General features: G+C 43.2%; 1 protein-coding gene across 2 annotated transcripts; it reads left to right on the top strand.

The window, feature by feature from the left end:
* LOC143208841 (lysosome-associated membrane glycoprotein 5) lies at positions 1-4568 on the top strand. 2 transcript variants are annotated; one of them, XM_076423688.1, is made up of 7 exons: positions 1-176; positions 726-862; positions 1701-1871; positions 1950-2066; positions 2812-2899; positions 2990-3128; positions 4212-4568. In XM_076423688.1, exons 1-7 carry the CDS (start codon positions 134-136, stop codon positions 4420-4422), a joined length of 906 nt encoding a protein of 301 aa, XP_076279803.1. In that variant the 5' UTR covers positions 1-133; the 3' UTR covers positions 4423-4568. The 2 variants fall into 2 exon arrangements, with proteins under 2 accessions (XP_076279803.1, XP_076279802.1); XM_076423687.1 differs by having other exon boundaries at positions 1662-1871.
* The last annotated feature ends 22367 nt before the right edge of the window (positions 4569-26935 follow it).

Genomic DNA, 26935 nt, shown 5'->3' with positions numbered 1-26935 from the left:
CCGCGGACGTCGTCTCGACAGAACAGTGTTGCGTGCAACTGGCCGCGGCTAGACGTACCGTTCTTTTTTAAAAATCCTCTCCTTGCTGTCCCTTGGTCTCCGGAATTGCGAAACCAGTCAGCAAGAGGACACGATGGCGCGTCGCGTGGATTACACCAAGGCCATCTTCATACTATGTGAGTCCTTCGAGTTAAAGCTACGCGATTTTGGATTTTTGCGACGGAAACTTCTACGGCTTCTCGCATACTCGCGTCGCAATATAATCTTCCTGTGCTTTAAACCTATCCAGCGAAGCCTTTGTCAAACTACCCCTTCGAGAGACGTCGTTTTCGATGTTGACACATTTCGGAATGTTCTTCGCTTTTAAGAAACACGACCCCTATCGAGCAACCTCGCGTCCACGGGTTTCGGTTTTTTTCTAATCTCTCTAGCCTCGGTAATTAATGAAAATACTGCTGCGTGAGCGGGTTGGTCGCGTGATACCCGCCTCTTGGGAGGCACGGTAATGCTGCCTTTTTCATCTGCCTTCGGTTCAGAGCCGAAACTTTAGACCCTGTCGAGAACGAGTGAACTACCTCGCTGAACGGATTCCGGTTCAAGGAACGGGCGTAACGAGCTCGCGAAAAAGTCATTGTTAAAGACGGGCTTCGTGCCGGAAAAGCGTCGCGTGCAGCGGAAACTGGCTAGCCCTATCGCCTAACGGCTAACGAATGACCTTTCCACAGGGTGTGTCTCGACTTCGGCGATCAGCGTACCAAGCCCTTCGCCGCTGCCGCAAAACTTCGACGACCAACTGTACACGACACGCAGGGCGCCGAAATTGATAATCAGCTTGCCCGCCTCGAAGGCCAGACAGGCTTCGGTAAGATAACCGTCCTCGGAACGTAAACAACAATCAGCGGCCTTTGTGCACGATCAAACTACAAAACGCTATGCGACCTGTCGCTTCTACATAGAATGTTTCACTCGAATTGGGGAAGTCTGCGTCGAACTAGTCGGTCGCGATACTTTTCCCCTCGATCGATACACAAGTCGGAAGTTGTAACAATCGCGGAATAGTCGCTGGCATTCGATTGGCAAAACCTTCGGAGAGCGCGGGGGTGATTCGATAATTGTTCGCGGTACGGTTTGCTGCGGCAATCCTAAACTAATTAATTTTTTGCTTCTCGATGAACTTGATCCATTTACTAGACACTTACGAGAACGTAGAATTAACTGCTTGCGCTTAGGACTTTCTTCGTAGTTTACATTTATTCATAGTTTATCTCGATGTTACAGTGCAATGGGTTATCACTCGATGTTACAGTGCAATGGGTTGGACGAATAAACATTCGTTCTTTATACTTATACCGACACGAGTGTTACGATATACAGTAAATCGAAAGACTTATCGATTGAATGAAGAAGAGAATTACATAAGAACGTCGAGTTCAATTTTGGCGAACTGAAAGCAACTTTATAATTACTCTACTGTTATTAGAACAAACTTTCTAATTGTTGAATCACCTTCGTTCAAGATCTCCGTAGAATATTTGAGAAAGCTAAAGCTTGCCTGTTGCTTCTCGTCAAGCTAAAGCACGCTGCAACGCATCGGACGCTTTCGTAGAAATCCTCTTGCGTATTCTGACGAACGAAGTAAACGGCAAGTTTCGTTTTTAAAGAGCCCAGATATTAACGACAACGATATTTTGAAATTTGAGCTGACAAGCACGACCACGATGCTCATGGAGACGACAACGACAACTCATAGATCATTCTCGACGGAAAAGCCACTGTACCGTTTGGACCGTAGCAACGGTCAGGCCTGCATTCTTTTGCAGGTGGATGCTCTGATCTCCGTGAAATATCGCACGAGCCTTGGGGAAGATCAAGTAAGCGTCGATTTCTCTCTTTCTCGATACGAAGAATTCGTGTTCTTGGTGAATTAATGTGGTCGATATCTTTCACAGGTGGCGGACATTTACGTTCCGAATGAGGCTACAGTGACCGGCAACTGTAACAATGAGAACACGGTCACGATGTCCTTAAAGTGGAAGGCGTTCGTCCTTTTGTGGAGCTTTGCCAAGGTAATCGATTTTAGTACAGCGGACTCCATTTATCTGAAATGTCCTGTCCGGTGGACGAGACGATTCTGATAACTGGATCGATCGGACAATAGGAGTCTGCTGACTCTCCGATCCACTATACTACAGAGTCTTTCAATAAGAGCGATAGAACTTTGAGTTGAAATAAAACGAAAAAAAATACGGAAGATAATGTAGTACTCGCTGCTTTTTATTTTAAAGTACATTCAAATGACCACCACGATTGTGTTTGATGGAGTGAATACGACAAACCCAATTTTCGATGACTCTGGCACATATATCAGGTCGTATCTCACCGATAACACGAATTATGTTTGCTTTATGATCATTAACAGTTTGTAATTTATTGGAATAAACACGAGACTTAATATGGCCCCACAAGAAAAAGTCTAATGGCGTCAAGTCGCAAGATCTTGGAGAGCAATCTGCAGCCGTATTTCTTGATATAATCCTATCGTTGAATTTCGATTTCAATAAAGCGATAAATTTCAATAATTTCAACGCGTTGAGTTCTTACTGAGTACAAATAACATGTGACACTAATAATTGAATAACTAACATGGCGGCTGTGACAATTGAAAGATCTATCGCTCTTATTGAAAGACCTTTATACATATGTATGTAGTTTGGAGACCCCTTGTGTAGGCTAACCACAAACTAGTACAGATCGAATGGTCAAAGTGTATCTAATCATTGTCAAATAGTATCTAAACGCTGAATATTTCAGACTCCTGGTGGAGAACGGTGGTACGTCGAGAAGATCGAGCTGACCTACAACTCCAGCGACCGACACTTCGAGCACATCGATCAGCCAAGTAAGTGACTTCAGTCTCTCTTAGCAAAGCGTCGAGTTGCGTCGTTCCCATTCAACGATCGATCGACTCCAATTTTGTTTCCTTCTCTAGACAAGACGATTCGAGTGAACACCGGCCAGAAGCACAGCGCCATGCTGTTCCCGACACCGGTTGGCAAGTCGTATTCCTGCCCCGGGGAGACGACCGTTACCCTGACCGATGGCAAGCACCAAGCCAGCGTTCTTCTCAGGTAAAACTTCTTGAAATCTCTCGAAATGTCGCAAGGTTTGGTATTTGGCTAGCAAAACCGGGGAAAACTATTCCAGCCTTATTTATAGGTTCAAAGCCATAGTAGGTTGTTGGCTACAACATCCTATACACTGCTCGTGCGTCTGGTGAAAAATCGCTATTGTAATGTCCTAACGTCCGTCACCGGACTCCCTCCTTATGTTTGCATCACAAGCACAGATAAATTATAAATTAATATTAATATTTGAGAAAACTTTCCACCTTACGTTATCACTTTGGAATGTGATCTCGTCAAACTCCAGTGATTTTGAGAATAACAATTTCGAGGCCTGCTCACCCAAGCGTGCGATTCTGTTGTTTCCCCCACGGATCCACTGCCTGCTCTCTCAACCATGAAATCCTTCTGTTGTATCCTCCCACAAATCCACCTGCAACAGGCCCATAAAAGCCAGGATCAGAGAGCAGAGCGACAGTGAGAGCAGTATTTCGTCAGTTTTCAAGAGTTATCCAAAATCATCAGCAGTAGTCAGTCAGTCGAGATTAGTCAGTCGAGAATAGTTAGTCGAGAATAGTCAGTCGAGAGCAGCCTCAACGATATAGTTCGAATACTTTTTCAACGCCAAACCTCGGACGTTACACTATTAAAAATATTAGATAACGTGCTAGTAGAGCAACGCATATAAATGACACCCAGTACATTAATCAACATTTCACAGTAATTACTAGACTGCGGATCTTTATGCAAAATAAAAATTGTCTGCACCGATTGCTCAAGATAGAAACCAAATTGCATGTTCTTTCTTCCCTGAATAATTTTAATAGAGGAGGAATCATATATTGACACCTTCAATTGTTTAAATTTTCAAACAATTTTTAATTTCATCTACTCAATTTTGTTGTAAATGCATAAAGATCCGCAGTCTAGGAATTACTAAACGGCGGATCTTTATGCAAACTAAAAATTGTATGCGCACACGAATGTGGAGTTTTTCCGGTTTTCTTTTTAATGAAATATGTACTGCGCAACACTGTTCTTATTCGGTGAAATTGCGAAAATCGACTGACAGGTATTTCGAAATTCCAGAGACATGAAGCTGCAACCGTTCAAGTTCAAGAACAACGAGTTCGCGTCCGAGTTTTCCTGCACGGCGCTGAGCGCGCGCGGATTCCGCGACGAAACCGCACCGGTCGCTGTCGGCTCGACATTGGCAGCCGCTGTCCTACTCACTATCACCGGTTACGCAGGCTACCGCTACTTCAAGGTGAAAAAGGTCAAATACGACACCATGGAGTAAGGGAAGAAGCATCGAAGGGAGGTCTCCAGCTGTCGAGCAACGAGAAGACCCCCATCAGCTTCGAGGTCGTCGGTGGCGATCGATCGCTCACCATCATCCTCATCCTCCGTCGCCAGACCGATTACCATCTCCATCGATCGTCCGCATCGGCTAGATCTCGTCGCGACGTTCTCCGCGATCCGTCAACGATCCACACGAAGCGCGACGTCGCGTCGCATCGACAAGGAAGGACGCATCGATTAGCCTCGAAACGACGTATCCTCTGAACCTCGCGAATCCACGGAGCCGGACTCCACAGATTCGCTAGTTTCCCGTCGCGATTTCGCGAACAATATGGCGTCGGTGTCACCGCTATGACACCGATCCGAGAACGAAGCCCTCAGGCAGCTGAAACAATTTTCTCAAGGAACTACAAGTGGGTGCACAAAGTATTCGTACACCTTCTAAAAACGAATAACTTTTTCAAAATTCGACCCAACAGTTTGAGTTTTTTTCAGACGTTGGAAGTTTACTAGCTAATGTGTAAATAATTTTTTTAGAAATTGTTATTGGTCGAATACGCGGAGGAAAAATGTAAGTCACGATTTTTCAATTTTCTATCTGTGCCTGTAATGAAAAATTGAATCATGTATTTTGTAAATCTAAGTCAATTATATGTATACATGTACAAAGTTTCATTGAAATCGGTTGACGCATAAAAAAGCTATGGGCATCGTAAGATGTAAAAATCTTTAAAAGGGTTTGTGATTCAATCAATTATATTTCATAACAATCTTGATCGATTTCGGTGAAATTTTGTACGTGTGTATAACTTACTTAGACCTAGCAAAGGCACCTTCTAAATTCTCATTAGAGGCACAGGTAAATAATTTAAAAATCGTCCGCAATTGCGACCAATGACAGTTTAAAAAAAGAAATTATTCACACATTAGCTAGTAAACTAATCCTTCTAACGTCTCTGAAGAAAACTCAAGCTGCTGGGTCCAATTCTGAAAAAGTCATTCGTATTGAAAATGTGTACGAATACTTTGACCACCGACTGTAGGTCGTTCGTCGATCGATCCTTGTCGCATATCCTGTTTCTCCAGTTTCAACGTATACATAATACTATATTGTTCTTGTTATTATCATTATTACATATCATACACAGTTAGCCTGTGGATCTTCGGCGCGTAAAGTTTCTCTCGTCGACCGGAAAAATTCCTTGTCGTTGAAATATCCTTCGATCTAGTTTGATAGATGTATACCGTCGAGCTCGGTTAGCGTTTTCCACTTTCCGAAAATCCGCAGGCTAATCTTGTCCGACTTGATTTACACGTAGCAACCGTCGTTGTGAGACAAGTCTCTCCGTTTCGGGAAACCGTGTCCACGCTGAAGCGATGCCGTTGCCATCTTCCTTTTTACAGAATGGAACATGAAGAAGAAGATGAAGGGAACAAGGGGCGACAAAAGAAGTTGCTTCGGTGTGGACATTGCTTAACGCGTTCGCTACCACTGTCACGAATACGCGACGTCTACTATCTTTCAGTTCACTTAAAGATAATCAAATGTGTATACGGCACAATATTTAGAGATTCTGCGACTTACTTCTTCTAAATCGTTTCGATATTTCACGAAGGAGGTACGTCGCGTATGATGAAACATCAATAAAAGTTAGCAACAAAAGAAATGCTGGTAGCGAACGCGTGTTAACTCCTTGTACTACAATTTATTTTACGACTGGCACGTCTAGAACGTCTTTGTCATTGATCATTTCAGAGAAGAAGAAGAAAGTTTGTATTTACTGCATGCCTATGGTTATTATATTGACAATGACGACGATGGAATTTCACTTCGATCTAAGAGAAATTCATAACTAGCGGATCTTTATGCATTTATGAAGAAATTGGTTGGGTGAAATGTAAAAGGGTAAACAATTTTTTAAATTCAAGAATGTCGTAAGGTTGATTTTAACGTAACAAAGTCGTTAAGGGATGAAATCCATTTTTACGTTATTCCTGCTTCCCACAATCAATGCAAAATATTTTTATTTTGCATAAAGATCCGCAGTCCAGTCATAGCATACATATTTAGTAGATCCCGTTCGAAATCTTCACCACGAGTCTGACTCGATGTTATAGTATAACAGTACAAGGGGGAAAAGAGGCGAAGAACGCTGTCGTCATGTTTGTCTCCGCACGTTTTTCCACAGTATCCACGTCAGACCTCTTTTTCGCTAAACGCACACGAACACATCTTAATGTCCAAGATTTTCGCCCCTTCCCGGTCTCATTCGGTTTCGATCGCTCGCTTTATCGGGATCGAGGTATTCCCGAATGATTTTGCTCTTCGCGGTCCCTCGTTCAACTTGCTACGTGTATCGCGATCGCTGTAGATCGTCTAATTTCGAACGTTTTCCGATCGTCGATGTAATATATCGTGTAAATATGTTGCAGCAATCGGCGAAGCTCGCGATCCGGCTTCCTCGTTCGCGACGAATGCCAAGACGATGCAAATTCGATCGCAAGATCTCGCGGTCGATCGGCCTCCGTCTTGTCCCGACACCGTACTTTCTTCTCTCGACACCGTCGCGAACTTCGGCGACCGCGAGTGTTTTTTGTTCGGAAGATCCTTTTTAAAAAAAAAAACATATCACGAGCGTGCAATCATTGTTAGTCGATGAATAGACCATATCAACGATGTTAAAACTACACGCGTTAATAAACGAGACTCGTTCCCCGGGACGACCGTGATTTACTCCGGAAGAGGATGCGAGAACGACTTAGATAATCGATCTTTATCACTCCTCGTGCGTTCGAGTTCGATGATTTTTTTCCCGTAGCCCACATTCCCTTCCCCGTTCACGGGAGAAATAGCGAGGCAACGGAAAAATTAGAACGAATAGACAACGACGACGACGACGACGGTGTCAATGAAGTCGAACTTTTCTCTCCGATCCCGTTGGAAGAAAATGAAAAAAAGAAAAAGAAACGTAGCGATAGTTTTAACCGAGTGAATTGCATACTTAAGAGTAACCTGTATGTGTTTCGCGTGTATGCCGGCCGGCGCGGCGCGCCGACCGCTCGCATACGTTAACGTACGCATATCAATTTATTACAATTGTATCGATATGTACGTAAACATATGAACCTCTGTCTTCCAAAGCGCATATTAAAGTGAACAAAAATGTTGAAACTTCGTGTGTAAATATATAAATACATGCATAACAATACATAAAACATTAACAGTGCGTGCATACAGTACACGCGTACATATACGTATTATATGTATAATTAAACGAGCGTATCGCGTATCGCGTTTCTGTGTGACGAAGTCAACGTTTGTTAGGATCGCCGGTGCTGCTCCGACACGTCTGCGTCGGCAGAACGGAGGAATGTCTTTTCCTTTTCGCGCGATTCGAAGAATTTCAGAACGAGAAAACGAGAGGGAGAGCAAGAGCGAGAGAGAGAGAGTGTGTGTGAAAGAGAGAGAGATAGATAGATAGATAGACGCGAGACGTTTCGACGTTTGAACTTTTTATGCTACGAGATCGTTACTTACAGGTGCTCCGATCTTACCACGGAGATGGTCTACATGTAATTACGAAGATGTATTTTTGTGCTGAAGCCAATCTTATTATACATAAATATTATCAACGGTTAGGGGATAGACGATCGAGGACCGCGATCGTTAGATGTACCGGATGAAACGTAATCGAGAGACGACGTTGACGATGCCGTGGCCTGGTAAAGCAAGAGACGCGCACTTGTCACTCGGCAATTTCGGTTTTCGGAACGACCACCAATCGTGTGTCCGGTCACCAGAGAGAGAGAGAGAGAGTGAGAGAGAACGCGACGGATTACGAACCATATCGCTTGTCCTATTTCTGCAACGTTAAGTCTCGTAATAGTGTTATTGTAACGCGTCGCGTGGTGCGAGAAACAGCACGGAACGATCGCGTATTTAAGGGACACGGCCACGGGGTGGTGCGTAACGCGCGTCTATTAAGATTGTAGCATATCGATAAAATAAAGGCTGTTATACAAGTTTCCTCATTGACGCAACCACCATTTCCCGAGCAGAAACGCGAGGACTAGCTCCACCTAGTCTCTCGATACATCTATTAGACTATTTCTGTGGTTGCAAGGAGAAACGCAGCAAACTATTGTACTATAGGATTTACGTATTTACCAGAAAAAAGGCATAGAAATAAATTCGAAAGACTGAAAAACTAACGCAATTTAACCGATGTCCTATGTCCAGAGTTGGACAGTAATTAATTACATGAGTATTTAATTACATCTTCAATTACATGTGCAAAAGTGGACTATAATTACAATAAGAAAACGGTTAAGTGGTCCAAAAGATAAAAGTTAGTGGTTTAAAAGAACAATTTCACTGAAGTAATTGTTAGACTCAATTACAATTACTGTAATCGTGTTAAGTAATTGCAATTACTCCTTTCACAGTTACTGTAATTGTAATTGTGTTCCGCAATTACAATTACTGGTTGAGCCAAAGTAATTGCAATTACCAATTACAATTACATGTAATTGTAATTTTATTTTTGCAATTTCAAGTAATTGTAATTGGTAGTTGCAATTACTTAACGCCAAAATGGCACTAAAAAAAAGTAATTAGATACCTACTCAATGGAAATGTCTAAAAAGAACAAACCACACACACACAAAAGCATATGTTATATATTATTCGACTCCAACTTTGAAATGAGGATCATTTCGAAAAGTAATGATACTCGTTTTTTTGAAATATCAAATAATTAGCTACAAATAAATATTTAATGATTAATAAATGTTTCCTAACATATGCTTTTTGTTTGCTCTTTTTAGACATTTCCATTGAGTAGGTATCTAAGTACTTTTCGCTTAATAACCACAGCAGTTGAAAAAGCGACGTAAAACAATAAATCAAAATACGGTATCTATTTACTTTTCCTAGAGCCCTTTTGGCGTTAAGTAATTGCAACTACCAATTACAATCACTTGTAATTGCAGAAATTGGTAAGTAATTGTAATTGAAATTCCTTTTTGCCTTACTCTGCCTATGTCAAAGCATTAGTGATCAAAACTTTAAACGGCAATATCTCGAAAATGAAAGTATGTGATATGCGGCGTTCTTGCTGACAAGCACAGATTTATAGTCATACCGTTTATCATCGTGTACTGGGTAATTCCTTAGCCAGGAACTACTTTAATACAGTTTGTAGATGCTCGACAACTTGCTAAGGCACTTCATTTATTTTTATCTGGAATTTCGAGGTTTGTTCTCACCGGGGACCATTTTTTCCTTCATCTACGAACCATCTGATTTCACACGAAAATCGGTTTGGGTGGCGCTCGAGTATCCCCTTTTGTAAGTTGCCTGTGTAGGACGCGTGTAGGAAATTTTGGAATTTCACGTATAGGCGAGCCGGGGTGCGTGATTCCGCGATTATCGACGCGGTAGCTGGTCGCGTAAGATCCGAGATTACGAGACGTAATCCTCGGTTCGAAGCGATTTTCTCGACTGGTCGCGCTACCCACAGTTAGAGGGTCGAGCGTGTCTCGGGGACAATGCGATCGGCCTGTTCGAACTATTGTCGCCGAGACGTTTCAATAGGCATTGCGACAATGAACTGTTGACAACCGTGCTAGGCGTTGCGTAAAGGGCGATGGTGGTTCCCTTTTAGTTAGGTTCCCTTCGACGGGTATAAGCCTGCTTGACTGTACATTTCACGCCCTTTTCCACCGACACTGCGCTAGCACGCCATGGAATTATTATGTCGCGTGACCACCCTTCTCCTACGTCGCGGAACAGACATCTGCCGCTGTAAACATTAACGAGTTCATTGCCGGGTTCACGACCATTAACGATCGACCGAATCGAGGCTTTAGATCTCGAAGCAATCGCAGTAGGTATCAACTACTATTTAATCGCCAGATTCTCGAGAAATTGTCAACATATGTACTATGATATAATAATTTCGTTAAAAAACATAGTACATCAGTTTGAGCTCACTTTACAGCTGAAAGCCTCTACTTTCTCAGTTTATCATTCAATCTTTTCGAAGATATTTGTGCATGATGTAGCAGGTGAAAAACCGAGGACAGGTTTTTCAGTTTTTTCTTGCGATCCTGGAAACGAGACATTCCCCAAGGAGCTCCGGAAAATCTCGTACCGGTTGCTCGATCGTCCGTCGATTTCCCGCGAATGTTCGAAGATCGTAGTCTCGTTGCCATACCTTCGACCAGCCATAATGACGACCACGCGAACACGTTGTCTCTGTGCCAAACAACGTCGAACGATGACGATCGGGAGATACGGGTCATCACCGTGGAAGGGGTGGTTCGCCGGGAGTATAATTGAGCGTAATTGGTTGCGTTTGATGACAGATGTAATCCCGGCGGAAGCTGGAGAGCCCAGAGGAAGGGCCAGGGCAGAAACAGGAAGGGTGGTGTATGGGGGAGGGGGGAGGGGGTTATAGGGGAGGAGGGCAGCCAGGGATTGTGGATGGGGGATGAGGCCGGGGGATGGGGACGGGGTGGTCTATAATTTATAAACTAGGGGCTGTTTTCGGGTAATTGCAGATAACGATGGGGCGGTCCGGATAACAAGCCGACATGGGAGTCACTGGACACCGTGCCACTCCACCATCCACCGGTAACACCATAACCTTCGTTATATACGACTATTCTCTGTATCGCTTGCATCGTCCGCGCCGCGCCGGCCAACGATAAGTTATGGAGCGCGTGACATCGCTGCCAGGGGCGACCGACTAATAAATCGCGGTCTCTAATCTCGCGTAACGATTCCGTGGACCCGGGACTCCTCCGAGGTACAACACCGATTTGCAATCATTCCGAAGAAGGAGCGAGATTAATCGATCGGGAGCCTGCCCGGTGAAAACGCGTCTCACCTTGGAAATTACGCTTCCGATAGGCTTCGTTCTCCTCTTCGACCCTCCCGCGCTTTCCTTTTTCGTTCTTACCGAAGCATTTTTATTCGTAACACTTTACGCTACCGGAAGACAATTAGCACTGCGTCAAAAGGAAGCTTAGAAATCTTTTATATAACCTGTTAAGAGAGTTCTCAGAAACTGCTGTTACAAAATCTACTAAAAAGTTTTTGGCCAAAGGCATTTAAAAAATTATGAAATGAATAATAGGAAACCTATTAACCCTTTGCAGTCGAAGCTGTTGTAACTCCAAACCCAAGACATTCTACACGATTTACCTTCCTCTTATGCATAGGAAGTTGAGCTTATTGTTCCTACTTGCAACACTGAAATTGTATATCAGAATTTCTTCGATACAAGCGAGTAATGTAAAGCTCTTCCGATCATCAGGCTTCTAATCTCGCGTGGACGAAGATTTGCCGGGAGATACAACGCGGATTTGCAGGAGCAAGTTTAATCGATCGGGAAACTGCCGGTGAAAAGACGCCCGTGTGCATCTCCAGGCGCGAAATGCGGTTTTAATGGTCGAATAGGCTTCGTGTTTCCTCTTTAAAGCGTGCTTCGCACCTTGTGCACCGGTGAGGCGCGCGCAACATCGTTCTCTCTCTCTCCGGGAATCCATTTAGTCCCGACAAAAGATAGCCCGACGCGGCGGCTACCTGGATTTCGCACCTTCCTCCTCCGGGCTCGTGGTTGACGAACCGCAGCTTTTATTTTGACAACCTCTTGATTCTCAGGAGCGTCTGCGGTCGAGTGTGAATGGTTTGCCGCGCAGCGCGTGGGAGTTTTGCGTAAACTCGCCCGGTCAAGGAATGACAGAGATCCGTTCTATTTGCGGCCGGTTGTGGAATAGGTCGATGGAAAGTTATTACCAGCCTCCGTTGTTTCCTTTCGAACTTTTATGACTTTTATTACGAATGAAAGTAGCGATGACATTTCACCCACTCGCGCTCGACCATTCTTCTGCGAATAGTCGCGCGAACTTACTGAAAAAGGCCAAGTGACCTTTGGATCTTGCCAGTTTTTAAGATTCCATTAATAATATCTGTGGCTGTCAGAAAAAACGCTGCAGGTCACAATTTCAAAAAATTTGAGATTGTGCATTAATTCAGCTTCATAGCTCAATTAATCCTCAAAAAATTTGAGATTGTGCATTAATTCAGCTTCATAGCTCAATTAATCCTCAAAAAATAATGCACCGAACCGATGTATCTAACTCGATAATGCAAAGATGAGGTTTTTCAGTAATCAAAAGCCCTCAAAAGTCCTATTTCTACGTTTACGAGGCGTAATTTACATTATTCGCCAGCATGTAGCTAGATTGATCTTTTATCTAGCGGTTTCACAACTGAAAACCCCCATCTTTGCCTTATGGAGAAATGCGAAGGCGCATCCCAGACCCTTGCAATCTTGCAAAACCGAATCAACCCCCTTAAGTATTGCAGCAGTCGACGCGATAACTCCAAGTATAAAGCAGGACACGTAAGAAGAGGCTGGCAAGACAAACGCGCAAGAGGGTTGATCTATTCTAAACAACTTGTTCAAGCACGTCCCGCGTTCTAATCTGCCCTGCACGTGGATCCGTCGCGCAGCCGTTTCCTGGAGCCGTTATAAATACAATTCCAGGAGGTGTAACGCGATAAATGCTCGATTCCCACAGCGTAAGTAGTCTGGCTACTTGGTCGTGATAAGCCGACAAAGGTGCGGCACGGCCTTGGGTTGTCTCTGCATGGTCAGCAAGAAAGTATCGTCGCATAACAGCTTTGCGCTCCCGTCGTGGATACGTCATTTCTCCTCCTGCTTCTATTCTGTCTGTTCGTCTACCGATCGCCCGAAAAGTAAGCTTCGATCGATGTTTTCCTAGATCAAAGAAAATCGTTTTTCGAGGAAATTCGTCGAGTTAAGAGGATAAACTCGTTTTTCCAGGATTGCAAGGGTGCGAGGATTATTCGGCAGCATGTAGCTGTCGCACCTTTATGAAAATGGAATAATGCAAATTACGTTTCGTAAACGTAAAAGTAAGACTTTTGAGACGATCGCGGCCTTGATTGATCTTTTATCTAGAGCTTTTGGCTACCGAAAAACCCCATTCTTGCATTATCGAGAAATGAGAAGTCGCATGCTGCCGGATAATGAAAATTACGGCTCGTAAACGTTAAAATTGACCTTTTGAGGGCGATGGCGACCTCGATTGATCTTTTATCTAGCGCTTTTGACTACTGAAAAACCTCATCTTTGCATTATCGAGAAATGAGAAGGCGCATTCCGCACCCTTGCAATCCTGGAAAAACGCGAGTCCACCCCCTTTAACAGCGATGAAACAAAATATCGAGCAATATCGAACTATTGAAATATTTTTCTGCATTGTCGCCACCAATGGGCAAACGATTAACAGTATCGTTGATCGCGTGGATTTCATTTGGAAGGACTCGCGAAAGTAATGCGGCGCGACGAACGGAGGGGCCGCGTCTAATTAAATAAATCTCGGTTGCGGTGCGGGCAAATTATATCGTTCGGAAAGTGTGTGTTCTACGGGGACGGACGATAGTCGCAGAGGGAGAGGGCATTTTCGAGGGTTGATTACGCGACGAGCCGGGGCGTCGCGACGCCTACTAGAAACGTTCTCGTATCCAGACTTGCTATTGGGGTGCTCGTGGCTCCGGCGGACACAATGATGTAATTCAACACCTGCGAAACTTCCCCCCTCGTTTCGCATTTTTTACCTCGTACCACCGCGTCGATACAAGAATTATCATCGAATTACTGCGGAATCCACCTCCCTCGCAGCATTCAGCGAAACTCGAGAGGATTTTTCGAGCGAGCTAGAACGAAGATGTTCCCGTCGATTACTCGGTGAAAATTAATCGGTTTTCCCAGAGATCTCTGCACCTTTTCGAACCGCTCGAATCATCTAGGGCCGTGCGACGAATGGACCTTTCCAGATTATTTATTGGGTTGACAAGAAAGTAATTTCAGTATTTTTTGAGGTGAAATAAAACCGAATTTCTTTATTCAAACGATGAACTTTAATCAATAAAATAATTTCTTATTTATTCTTTTTTGCAAAAGATCGTCGAACAAAAGGGAAAATATATTATTCATTAAAGTTTATTGTTTAGATAAGAAAATTGGGCTCTTTATTCTCAACCCAATATATTGCAATTATTGAATTTACAAAGAATGTACCATTGGAAATAATCGTACACGTTCCTTCTCACCTAACCGTGCGTTATAATAAAAATTGCACAAATTTCAAATAAATACGTTTGTGTAATTTTGATAAGGCAACGAGCCATTTTTAGTGTTCGGTAGGATCAGTGCGAGTTTAACGCATTTGGTTTCGTGTGCGGTTTCTGCGTCTCGATGTAAATGTGTGCAAACGATGCAAACATGTGTCTGTGGTGTTAAAAATGAAGCATTTGAAATATTTTTCTAGAAATTGCAGCCAACGCAACGTCGAGAAAAGCGGATAGATAGAAAGGGAGCCACGATGAAGAGAGACAGGAGCGTGTCGTGAATGGGGGAAGTTCATAATAACGTCGAGGGGGCAACAGGGTACTCTATGCTCAGATGCTCTTTTCAAGAGTGAGAACCCTCCTCGACACGCATTCAAGTGTCCCCGCTTTGTAATACCTCTTAATACCGCTCGCTGTCGTCGTTATTAAGGATCCGGAACATATTGTCGATATAACAGTGGCAATGCGCCTCTATGCCTCTATGGCATGGCGTCAAGCCTTTATTCTTCGGTCCCGGATGCGCGGACGCGTTTTCCGCGACGGGAAACGGAACGGGAAATTTTCGAAAATCTCACGAGCCTTTCCAAATGGAAACCACCACTATCCAATATTCGATAGACTCAGCAGAAGTTCCTTTACTTGATGGAACATCGTTCAGCTCTTTCTATGGAAAAACAGGAACATAATGTGTGTTCGCTAAATAACCACACTTTCTCCAGGATGTGTTTATTCAATTTTTGCACAGCATGGAAGCTGGAGCCTCCGACGAAAACGTAGAGGATCGTCTAAACTTATGTCCAACTATAGTGTCCAAGGAAAATGTCTGAATCTATTTTGCAATGGAACATTAACGATTTTCACCCGTCAAAGGGAGCAGTTAGATTGCCAAAAAATATCCTAAAGTCTAGTGCAAATTAGATGAATGCCTCAATATTAATAAGAACATCATCCAAATCATACTATCTTTAAAATTCACCAATATTTACCACACCCTGTAATCATGTATATGCATAACTACTTCAAATCGACCTCCCCACAATGTGCTTATAACTATTTCCAAGTATAAAGATCTAAATTTGTAATCATATGTTATAATCATTGTGGTCGCTAATGACCTTGATGTTGATGCGACCTGTATAAACAAATAATTTAAAAAAATAATGTATTGGAGTTGCATCGTGTTCGAGCAACTTGGAATAAAATCACGATGGAATTTCATAAAATTCGATTTAATCGATTTCATAAAAATTGCGAAATAAAAATCGTCTGCTTCACCTATGGCATGGAATAGGACTTCGATAAAAGTCTATGTCAGCTTTGAGTAGTTGAATTGAAGATATACAGAGGAGAATATATTTTTGCTGCTTCTTGTATTGCACCTATCAATTTATGTGATAGATGTATAATAACTAGACTGCGGATTTTATGCATTTATGACAAAAATGAGTAAGTGTAATCTAAAACAGCAAAAACATTAGACGAATTTAATGCTACTGTTGTATCATGTTCAACCTATTGTACATTTTTTAAAATAAATTATATTTTATCAGCCCAGTGTGTTGCTATTCAGGTAGAAAGTTTTTATTTTGCATAAAAATCCGCAGTCTAATAATATCCGTCCGATGTGCGGGTTAAGTTTGACCCGGAGTGTGGAAATCATCGTTCGGTTACTCAGTTTTTGGCGAATTAATGAAACGAACGGCTGCTGCATCGGGCACAATAGAAAGATGAACGTGCGTCTACGAGAAGTAGTGCCTTGAAAAATATGGGGTTGGAACGAAAGTTCGTAGCGATTGTAAATTAAAATTGAAAGCTATAATTCAGATATTTATTCATAGATTTATTCAGTAACATATTTTCCATTCTGTTCTATTACTTTTTGCCATTTTCGAGGTAACTTCTCCTCGTGTTATTGAATAAACATATGAATAAATACCTTAATTTTATCTTCAACTCTTAACTTGAAAACGCTACGAACTTTCTATCCAACCCAATACGTTTTAAACAATAGATACCAAAACAGTAAGTGGTCCCAAACATTATCAATTATACGAGTTACAAAAACGATCGGCTGACCAAGGGCTAAGGGCGTATCTGAAATCGAAAACCTGTAAAATGAGAGGCGTGACGTTGTTGCGTGCCACTTGCCGCGAGATTGCGAATATGTACATACATACATATGTATACATGTATTCGCAGACAGACTTTGCATTCGAGCAGCGCATTTCAAACGCGAAAACGAGTGTGAGAACGAGTTCGTAGGGCCTGCGTCGTTTATGCGAGCAAGCAGGAGTCGTACTTTACCTGCAGATAAATGATGCGAGGTCAGCGAAAGACGACTACTCTGTCCAGAGACCCGCGTCCGCCTTTTTTCCCACAAAACTCACCTGACACGGTGCCGCGCAGATAACGGGACACCCGAATGTGCCAAGTGGCACTATATTAGAAACGCTAACGGATTCTCCCGGTCAGGCGACACCGGCTATCGTTGAATCAATACTATTATTACTGTTATGTCGCCTTTGTTATGCAACAATTCGATGTAAACACCGCGTGTAATTAGAATATCGAGCAGGACGAGGCCGGAACCCGGGGGCTGCCTCGAAGCAAACCAAAAAATCAACCCCTGCTCACAAGAAACAGGATGTTTAGCATTGGTTTCTCGATAACTAGACAGCGGATCTTTATGAGAAACAAAAATACTCTGCATCGATTGTGGAAAGCAGTACAGTTAAATAAAAATTCATTTCATCCCTTAACAGTCTTTTTACGTTGAAAAAAACGTAACAATATTCTAAGATTTTTTATGTTTTTCACTGTTTTATATTTCATGCAGTTAATTTCTTCATGAATTCATGCATCGATCACAGACAAATTATATTTCATTCGCCTCGTTCTCGAGGTGCAGGCTATTCATATAATTACGATCGAACTTCATGTACAGGTAAGTTCGTTTGATCGTTTAATTTTATTTCGATTGTAAAAAGCAATTACGATCTTTACATTCAGGTACATTTAGAACACATCTTTTACTTCGCACAAAATATGGAAGACTGCAGGGAAGAGCAAGGACCGGAAGCACCAGTTTCGATGTTTTCGCCGCGCAAACAAATAGAAAAACCGTGGAAAATGCGTGTCAACTATTTTCGTCCGGCTCTCGGCCGTGGGTCTCGGATTGCGTTCGATCGCGCCTACCGTTCCCGTCCGGATGGAAACCAAAGCGATATCGGACGTGTTCACCGCCAAATTGTCTTCGCTGCGCATCGGTTCGCAGATAATTAGCCATCGCAGTAAATCACTGTCGAGGGCATTGTTTCGGTCGGAACGTTTCTTCCCGATGTTTTACGGCGAGATTTTCCCGGGCAAATAAGAAGTCGAGCGTGACGACCGCCGGGGAATCCTTCTGGAACCCCTTTCCGATACACCTCGGAACATTCGGGGACACTTGGGGACACTTGGGGACTGGTCGCAGCGGTCTGAAACGCGTGCAACGCGCGTTGCACCGGGGATGATGACAGTCCGCGTTCCGACTACCCTCAAATCACCGAGCGCGCCTAACTAACCGTGTAATCGACCATTCCAACCTATTACGGCCGTAATGTCCTACGCGCTGCACTTTCCCTCCTAAACTACAGGCGGCCCCCGGCTATTGTTGTCGCGCAATAATAACAATAATTAGCGCAGCTTTTCGTCTCCCGGCGATCGCGCCCTGAAATCAGAATTTTTCTAAAACGAGCCACGCTCTGCGAGCATGATCTCGGCGGAGCTGCGGGACCCGTCCTCTGGCGGCTAATCTTCGAGAGGACCCACGAAACCGTAATTGCGCAAACCCGGGGTTACTTCTTTCTTGCGCGAATAGATTCCCTGTCGTCGTTGTTCGAACTTTTACAGGAGTTACAGAATCTGCGGATCTGTACGCAAACTGAAAATTCTCTAGGTCAGTTGCTAAGAACGGAAGTCACTTCCTTATTTAATAACTAGACTGTGGATATTTCTGCAAAATAAAAATGGTTTGCATTGATTGCAGGACGCAGGAGCTAAATAAAAGTTTGATATGCTTCTTTTAATTACCCTATTAAGCTGAAACTAATACATTGATGTCCAAAAATATATTTTTAACATGTCCACTGCTTGAAATTATACGCACCCATTTTTGTCATAAATGCATGAAATCCGCAGTCTATTAATAATGTTAACAAATTAAAAACAATGTGCATTGACGCTCCTAAAATATTAGAAAGATAACATACACTTAGAAATTAAAGATACACTCTTAAAATATTCTCCAAAGAAAATGTTTGGATTCGACGCTCGATGTTCCTATTTAAAAGAATGCCGAAGATACATAATTATTATCTGGTCAGATCCTTTACGATCGAATACAAGGACAGTTTCGCTCGATCGCGTCCTCGGAGTTAGGGGATGCTAGGAAGCAAACTTGTCCCGAGATGTGCGACGACGACGCGACGCGACGCGACGGGCGAGCAACGCCGAATCGTTGGCATAAAGTGGCCAGTGACACATAAAGAGCATATTTTCGAGCATTAGGAAGATCCTCCGGTGAAAGGGCAGCTACCTGTGTTCACGCCTGTTCGCGCTTTCCTCTCGAGAATCTCTCTCACCGATCTTTCTAGCGGCCCCCTTAATGGGGAAATAACCGACGGATTACGTCGCCTAATCCTCCCGCCAACGCGATCTCATTGTCGCGTTCGGGATAGAGCGAATCTTACGTTTTGTCCTCCCGGATCCAGACCACTCTTGTGTCCACGACCTTGTTCCACTATGGCCCATTATCGAATGACGATCAGCAGTGACGCGCACGGTGCTCGAAACTTGGAAAACTATGCCGCGCCCTTGCGTCACTTCTCCCTCGCGACAAAACGGAGGAAAGTGGAAAGACTTTTTATATGCTTTATTCTCCCTGCGTTTTCCAGGTTCGTTTTACTCTATCGTGGACGGTACTGCTCTAGCAGTTCGTTATCAAATAAGATCGCAGCGAACAACGCTATCGAGGAGCTGTGGTTGCGTCAATTTTGCGGAGGGAACTCTCCGGAACTGAATTGTCTACATAGAGAAGCTAGATGGAACGAAGGGAACAGAAAAATTACGACTGGGATCCCGGTCACCTGCATTCAGCAAGAATGTCAGCCTTCTAAAAATAAACCGAACCGATTGTCAACGGAGTCTAGTTGTCGGTTGTATGCGTTACGCAGGCACAAAGATAGTGGCTATCTCGGCGGGCCGGTGTCCGGTGACGGCCACCAACACGACCGGCAATCGTTTCGACCCCCGCGAGACGAACCCGGTCGCTTTTATTGTTTGCCGGTATGAATTTTATAGATATACGTACATACACATAAGCGCGTACACATGTACCTAGACGGACGAGCCGTATCGACACCGTTTACACCGAAATACGAGAACCACCTGCGCGCGATCGGCGACGATACCAGTCGACGTATGTATCGGTTCGAGCGGAACCGCCACTTCCTCCGAATCGAAAATAAAATTGTTCGCTACGAGGAGGGAAAAAGGGTGGGGGGAAAAATCGCTTTATATCCGCGGTAACGCGATAGCCATCGATTTTTGGGCAAATCTGCTTCGAGTGCGGCTCAGTTCTCTCCTCCTCGATGCTCGACTATGGCAAGAGAGAGAGAGAGAGAGTTGCCCTGTGAAACTATATGCAGATGCAGGATTGTCCGGTGAAACATGTTCTCCAGTTTACACGCAACTCTCGTGTTAATCTTGTATTAATCGATAGACTGCGGATTTTTGTGCAGAATGAAGATTGTTTCATTGTTTGATATAATCTATTAAATACTTTTAGTCCTTCTACCGTTTTAAATTGCACCTAGTTTTTGTCAGAAGTGCATACAGTCTACTAATCAATTATTTCGATGCATCTTCGAACGGTGTGGCGATATTTTCCGAAAAGCAGCAGTAGCTAATTGGATTGCGTTATACGCGAAACTAAAAACACTCGACGAAACTATCGCGTGTGATACGATTCAGTTACAGTGAAACGAATTAATATTCGGACGCTCTTAAAAATACGACGACTTTTTTAATATTGTACTATACGATTTGAACTTTTTTGGGAAGCTTGAGCAATTAGTTTACTACAGGATGTGAAAAGAAATTTTTTCAAAAATTGCAATTGATCGGAATTGTTGAAAAAAATACTAAAAGTTGCATTTTACAACTTTCTTTATGTGAGCCTATATTGAAAATTTTTTAAAAATATGTTTTGTAGTACAATATTAAAAAAGTTATCGTCTTTTTTGCAACGTTCGAGTATTAATTCGTTTCACTGTAGGTGCTGCTGCACTTTTGAAAAATATCGCGAGCAGTGACACAGTATCAGTAGAATTTTTATTTATATTAGGATAAAGTGAAACAATCAAGGAAATCAATTTTCTCGCGAGATTCGCTTCAACCCTTACGTCGATAACGGAAATTTCCGACGATGTTCAATGACGTTACAAGTGTAAATTCATGATCATCGAAGAACATGAAAATCCACAATAATTTTGCTATTTATGAGCGTTGTAAGCGTTAACAATTGAGGTTGCGGATGACAACAGGGCCGTGCCGTGCTGTGCTATGATACAGAGAGGCGGGAGCGTAGGGGGCGGCATAAACAGTGAAATCAAAGTACAATTTGAACCATTCAATAATTCAAAATCTTTACGCAACGCTTTTCGATATTGATCTACGTTATTCCAATATCTTTGTATACGGTTTATCGTATTTTTTAAAATCACAATCGAAGGTTATATTAAAGAGAAAGCATTTACGGGGCGGTATTTCGAAGACTTGCATTATATGTACTGAGAAAATCCAGCGCACGGCCCTGCATGGCAAGACTTATGGAGCTAAGTGTTAATATTCCACGTATTTGCATAAACGTGCGAGGGTTCACGACGCTACGCGACCGCGGGGATGATCGGGAAATAGGGAACAAGCTGGGAGACAGGGTCGCGAGACGCGGCGGATACAAGTACGCAAACAAAGAGGCGCGAAAATATTTTCCGCTCGGAATCGACTGGTCCGTATACCTGAGTAAAGGTGTATTCCCGTTTGGGGACGCATTAGGTGCAAGGGAAGGGCGAAGGCGGGCAAGGGTGCGAATTCTCGCGAGGTGGGGAAACGAGGGAACGGAGCAAAGCGGAATGGAGCGTGACAGAACGGAGCGCAGAGCACCAGCTTCGACATCGACATCGACATCGGCACCCGCACCGGCACCAGCATCGGCGTCGTATTTCGCTGTACTGCGTTTAATTGCATTCCAAAATGGCTCTGTGCAAAATCGACCCGACGATATACTCTCCCGTTCGTCCTCGTTCAGCCTCTTGAAGTTCACCGACAAACGGTCTGGCATCTTCACCGGCGTAAATTCAGATAAATTAAACCGGACTCAGCCTCTCTCTCTCCCTCTCTCTCTCTCTTTCTCTCTGGCTCCCGTTAGATTTCAACGGCAGCCCGACACGACAAGCCCCGGCTACGTTCCCTCTCGCATTCGCTTTCGTATAGTAGTCCTGTCGTCCAACGTTTCAAGTATCTGCCCCGTGTTTCACCTAAACCGTCCCGGACAAAGAGCACAGAGACGAGAGCACACAGAGTTTATAATGACGCGTTTGCCACACCGACAAACGCCGCGCAAAGCTTTACACACCTCTCCACCCACCCACCCCCTCAAACGGGGTTTAAAAACGAAAAGCCAATTGCCGGATACGACACTGGAGACTGACTTGCCACGCAATCCGTGGTCTGCGTTATTTCTCGTTTGTAACGCGTCTACGTCGTAACCCTGCTGTCCGTTTAATTAAAATTAACACGGCATCATTGAAAATATTCCATGTTGCACTCTCCGTTTAACCCCCTTCGGGGTTCAAGAAGATAATCGTCGATTGTTGGACGAGACACTGGAGAACGACGGCGTACGTCGTACATGGTCATGGTTAGAATAAGGATCCTTATGTAGAATAAAAATGTTCTGCATTGATTGTGGACAGCAGGAGTAAAATAAAAATTGATTTCATCCCTTAATGATCTTGTTGCATTGAAGACAATGTTACAACATTCTGAAATTTTTCTAATTTGTTATTGTTTTTCATTTCACCCAGCCAGTTTCTCAAACTTCTTGAATCTTATAAAAATCCGCAGTTTAATCATGGCGTTCGTTCAATTAAAATTATCATCGCATCCTGGAAACATTCTACGTTTCTCCAACAAACGTTGCGTTCCACCCCTTTCGCGGTTTGAAAAGGTGAAGTAAACTGTCTTGCGGAGGCTGATTATCGCGAAGCAGCGATAGTTTTTGTAGTCAATCTACCGTATCTCTTTCAACAATTTGTAAATGTTCTTCTAAAAGATATTACAAAATTTCTCTGAATGTCCATTCTTTACTCGCTAATGTATTCATTTATAGTCTTATAACGAGAATTTGTGCAAACATGTTAACTACAGAACTGTTTTAAATGATCTATACATTTTGGTTGACCTCACAAGGGTTAAATGATTGCTTTTCCTGAGTCAAGTCAAGAGTTCCCTGAGTGGTTAAAAGATTCGCGAGAATGCACGGGAAAAATATCCGAAGCCGAACAAGATATAGGAACATAATTTTTAAACGATAGAACTTAGGTAGAAATATTTTGCAACGAACGAATCGGCACTGCAGAATAATTTAAACCTCTCGGGAGGAGAGATTCAAAGGAAACAAGTCCGAGCAGCAGCGAGTGAAATCCGCGCGAGACGAGGGTGAGCGATTTTAACGAGCATTAATCTCGCCGGTAATCCTCTAAGGACGTGACGAGAGCGTGGGAGGACGCGGGGGTGTTTCGTAGAGGAACACAGCTCGAGAAGAAGAAGAGGAAGAAGAAGAAGAAGAGAAAAGTGGTGGACTCGGCAGTCCGAGGATCGTTTTGATAAGAAAGCGCATTCCTGTCTTGCGCGAGGGTGGAAACGGGCAAGGGGTGCGGGGGTGTAGTATAAAGGAGGAAGAGGAGGGGAACGGGGTGGGAGCGCGAGGGGGAACAGGGGAAGAGACAGAGAGGAAGCGAGGAAAATGGCGGCTCGGAGGAAATCCGACACCAAATCGAAGGAGACGCCATCGCAAAGCGTGGCGCCGCCCCTCTATCATCGGCTCTTGCCTCTGCCGGCGGTGTCATAGTGCCGATGCCTAGAACCATAGAAAATCCCCGCGAATTTCAACCGATTTGCAATTTATCTTGTCAGCCTTCTTCCGGAGGACTCTCCTTCCACACCTTCCAGACCGGAAGGACGCCGAGCGCTTTCGACCCGAACGATCCGTTCGGCTGTCGCGATCTCTGTTCCGTCAGACAAATCGCTGAAAAGCTGACGGATCTGTCTCTTCTAGGCCTTGGCTAACGATTTCGGTTGTCGTCGATTGTTTACGAATTTATGTGACCCTCTGTAATCTAATTTTAGTCGAGTATGAACAAAATAGGGTTATTTGTCGGATAACCGATTTCAAGTCTCTAGCTCATCAGGAAGTTAGTTTAAAATCAATTGGAAAATTTGCCACCGAACAAACAGACAAACAAGAAAGCGAGCTAATAAAAACGTGGTCATAAACGGCTGGAAGCCTAGCCAATTTTCCTCTTCTAAGCCCGAATTAACAATTACAATTGCTAAATCTTTGCTGTAGTATTTTGAAATACGATACAAATCAAATACACATCGATCTGTCATTATTGAAATAATTGGATAATTGGTAAATGGATTGGTAAAACGTGTGGGTTTGATATTGGGAATACGGCGTTCTCAATTATCTGTGCTTAAAGGGTTAAAAGATTACCTTAACAGATCTGATCATCCTAGTTTTCAAGTAGATAATAATGTAAGCGCGGAATGACTTTTGAACGGACGTCACGGTTGTCGCGGTCGGAAAATTCTGATTTTCTTCGAGGAAATTCAGCTCGGGCGCATTTCTGAAGGGAATTCGTCGGTGTCGAGTATCGGGAAGACTCGTGACGAGTCTCGTCACGGTGGCACAAGCTTCGAGCGACATACGCGAGGCAATTAGTCGGGAAAGGCGGAGCTGCGGTAAAGGATTGGCAAGGCGTGGCAAACGCGAAGATTTCCGTGGCAGACGAAAGACAACTTCGTTCGTCTGCCAGGACATCGGCTCCGATTGATCTACGCAAAGCCGCGCCGCGCCAGGGTGGTCCACGCTATTTTATTCATTCGTCCCGTCACGTCGACCAGTTTCTTCGACTTCCTGTCTACGCGACGGACTAACTACACCGTCGTAGCAATTCTTATGATTAGTTAATTCTATTCTTCTGATTGTATACAAACCAGGATGAGGAACAAGTTCAATTTATAAACTAGAACATTTTCTTACGATGAACATAGAGCATAGTTGCGATTAATAATGCATAATTGCATAATTGCGCGCTATAAATGCATACAGATCCACAGTGATTGCGATTCACTAGAGCAGCACTGTTCATTAGAAATTGATGTTGAAATTTCATTAGAAATTCATTGGTCGTTTGGCCCGTTCTAATGTCCGATTTTCATTGCAACTTACAACCACGAAATATTGTTACGTTCTTGCAGAACGTAATGGTGCAGTCTGCTTACAGAAATAGCACGTCAAACAACGATTTAGTCGAAGCACGAATCTCGCGAGTTACCTAAGTTTAGATTCGAAGAACTAGTCCGGAGGGGAAGGTTTCGGTTCCTGGCGAAAGGAGAAGGAATCAACGCGAACGAGCCTCGAGATAAGGAACGCTGAACAAAGCGGGGAATTGTTGCCGGTTGTTATGAAATTAGTCGAACGCGAGGCGTGATAGCACAGCTTAGAATCACAACACGGTGTACGGTAACGTTGACGAGTTTCGTTTCCGGTGTACGTGTTCGCCGACTCCTGTATATTCTCGGGCGACGGCGACAACTAGAATCCTGAATTCGCGAGACCACACGCATCTGGACGATAGTGCTCAATTAAAAAGATATGCGTTAGACACACATACAGTCTGCTTCACAACACGCTGTATCTGTGATATCTTCGAAGAAACTCTTCGAGTGAAATGATAAAATAAACATTCGAGGGGTCCCCTAATACGCTTTCGAAGTTGGTATGATTAAAAACCTTCGAGAGTGAAAAGGAAACCTTTGTTCTCTCCGAAACACGTCGGGAAACGTCTGACGCGGGCTCGCAAAAATGTCAATCGCGATTCAATGATTGATCATCTCAGTCTCCAGATGCCAATCCAATTGAAAACGTGTGGGCATACGCGAAGCAAAAGCTTAGAGGAAAATATACTCACAGCGTGAAAAGTCTAACGTTACCAAAGAAGAAATATACGGGGGTCACTGCCAGTATCATATGCTGAAAAATTGGTAGAAAGTATGCCAAAACGTTGCGAAGCAATAATCGCAAACGCAGGAGATTGGACCCCTTATTAAGTAAGAGCGTAATAGTACTATATATATACTTTCTAATTATCTATAAATCTTCTACACAAAGTTGGTTTATTCGTAGATAGGGTTGCCAGATCTTCTATATTTGATATGAGTCTTCTATATTTGAACTTGATCTCCTATATCATATTTGAATTTTCAAAAATCTTTGAATAAAAAAGTTTAAAATGTGTTGTGTACCTCTTTTACTTGTATATGTATGTATGTATGTACTTTATTGATTCCCCTTAGGGTTACAATTTTCTACATTTTCACCTCAACCATATTTCCTACTTTACCCGTTTTCCGTCTTCCTAAAATAACTTATATCCTACCTTATATCTATGCTTATATCTAAGTTATATATATATATATATATACATATATATATATATATATATACATATACATACATATATATATAGCGAGAGAGAGAGAAGCAAACTATATACAAAAGACGCTATGGTGTACCTCTTTTACTTGAACTTCTATATTTTGAGCCTGTCTCATACATGTATACATAATAACAGAGTTTTCACTACTTCTTCTATATTTGGATAAAACATTTCGTAGATTCGAGAGTACACTCTTGTGAAACAGACTGTATATCAGGAGCATGAAGTTCATCGATGAGGGAAACTGGAAGACTTGAACTGTAGGAAAGTCCTTGTCTGCGAGATGAAAATTTCAGAAGACAGAAACTTCAAGTAGTGAAAAGATTAAACGAATTTCAGGGTATTGATGTTTCGTCCTCAATCTGTTACGATCGCTAAAGAAGGAAAGAACATTTGAAAATTTTGATTTTACATGAAGACCCTTATACCTTATATCTATCCTCTAATTATAATCGAGAGACAGCAGGATCGCTAGAAGGAGAGAGAGAGAGAGAGAGAGGTCCGTGCTAAAATCC

This window comes from Lasioglossum baleicum, chromosome 5 (genome assembly GCF_051020765.1).
Source record: "Lasioglossum baleicum chromosome 5, iyLasBale1, whole genome shotgun sequence".
Lineage (NCBI taxonomy): Eukaryota > Metazoa > Arthropoda > Insecta > Hymenoptera > Halictidae > Lasioglossum > Lasioglossum baleicum.
This window is presented reverse-complemented; position numbering and strand designations above follow the sequence as displayed.

What these genes read in the sequence shown, in the direction of transcription:
- LOC143208841 (XM_076423687.1), top strand. Translation starts at nt 134, where the DNA reads ATGGCGCGTCGCGTGGATTACACCAAGGCCATCTTCATACTAT. An exon ending in CGAAGGCCAGACAGGCTTCG is followed by an intron (nt 863 to 1,661) that starts GTAAGATAACCG and finishes TCGTTTTTAAAG; the next exon opens with AGCCCAGATATTAACGACAA. An exon ending in CGAGCACATCGATCAGCCAA is followed by an intron (nt 2,900 to 2,989) that starts GTAAGTGACTTC and finishes TTCCTTCTCTAG; the next exon opens with ACAAGACGATTCGAGTGAAC.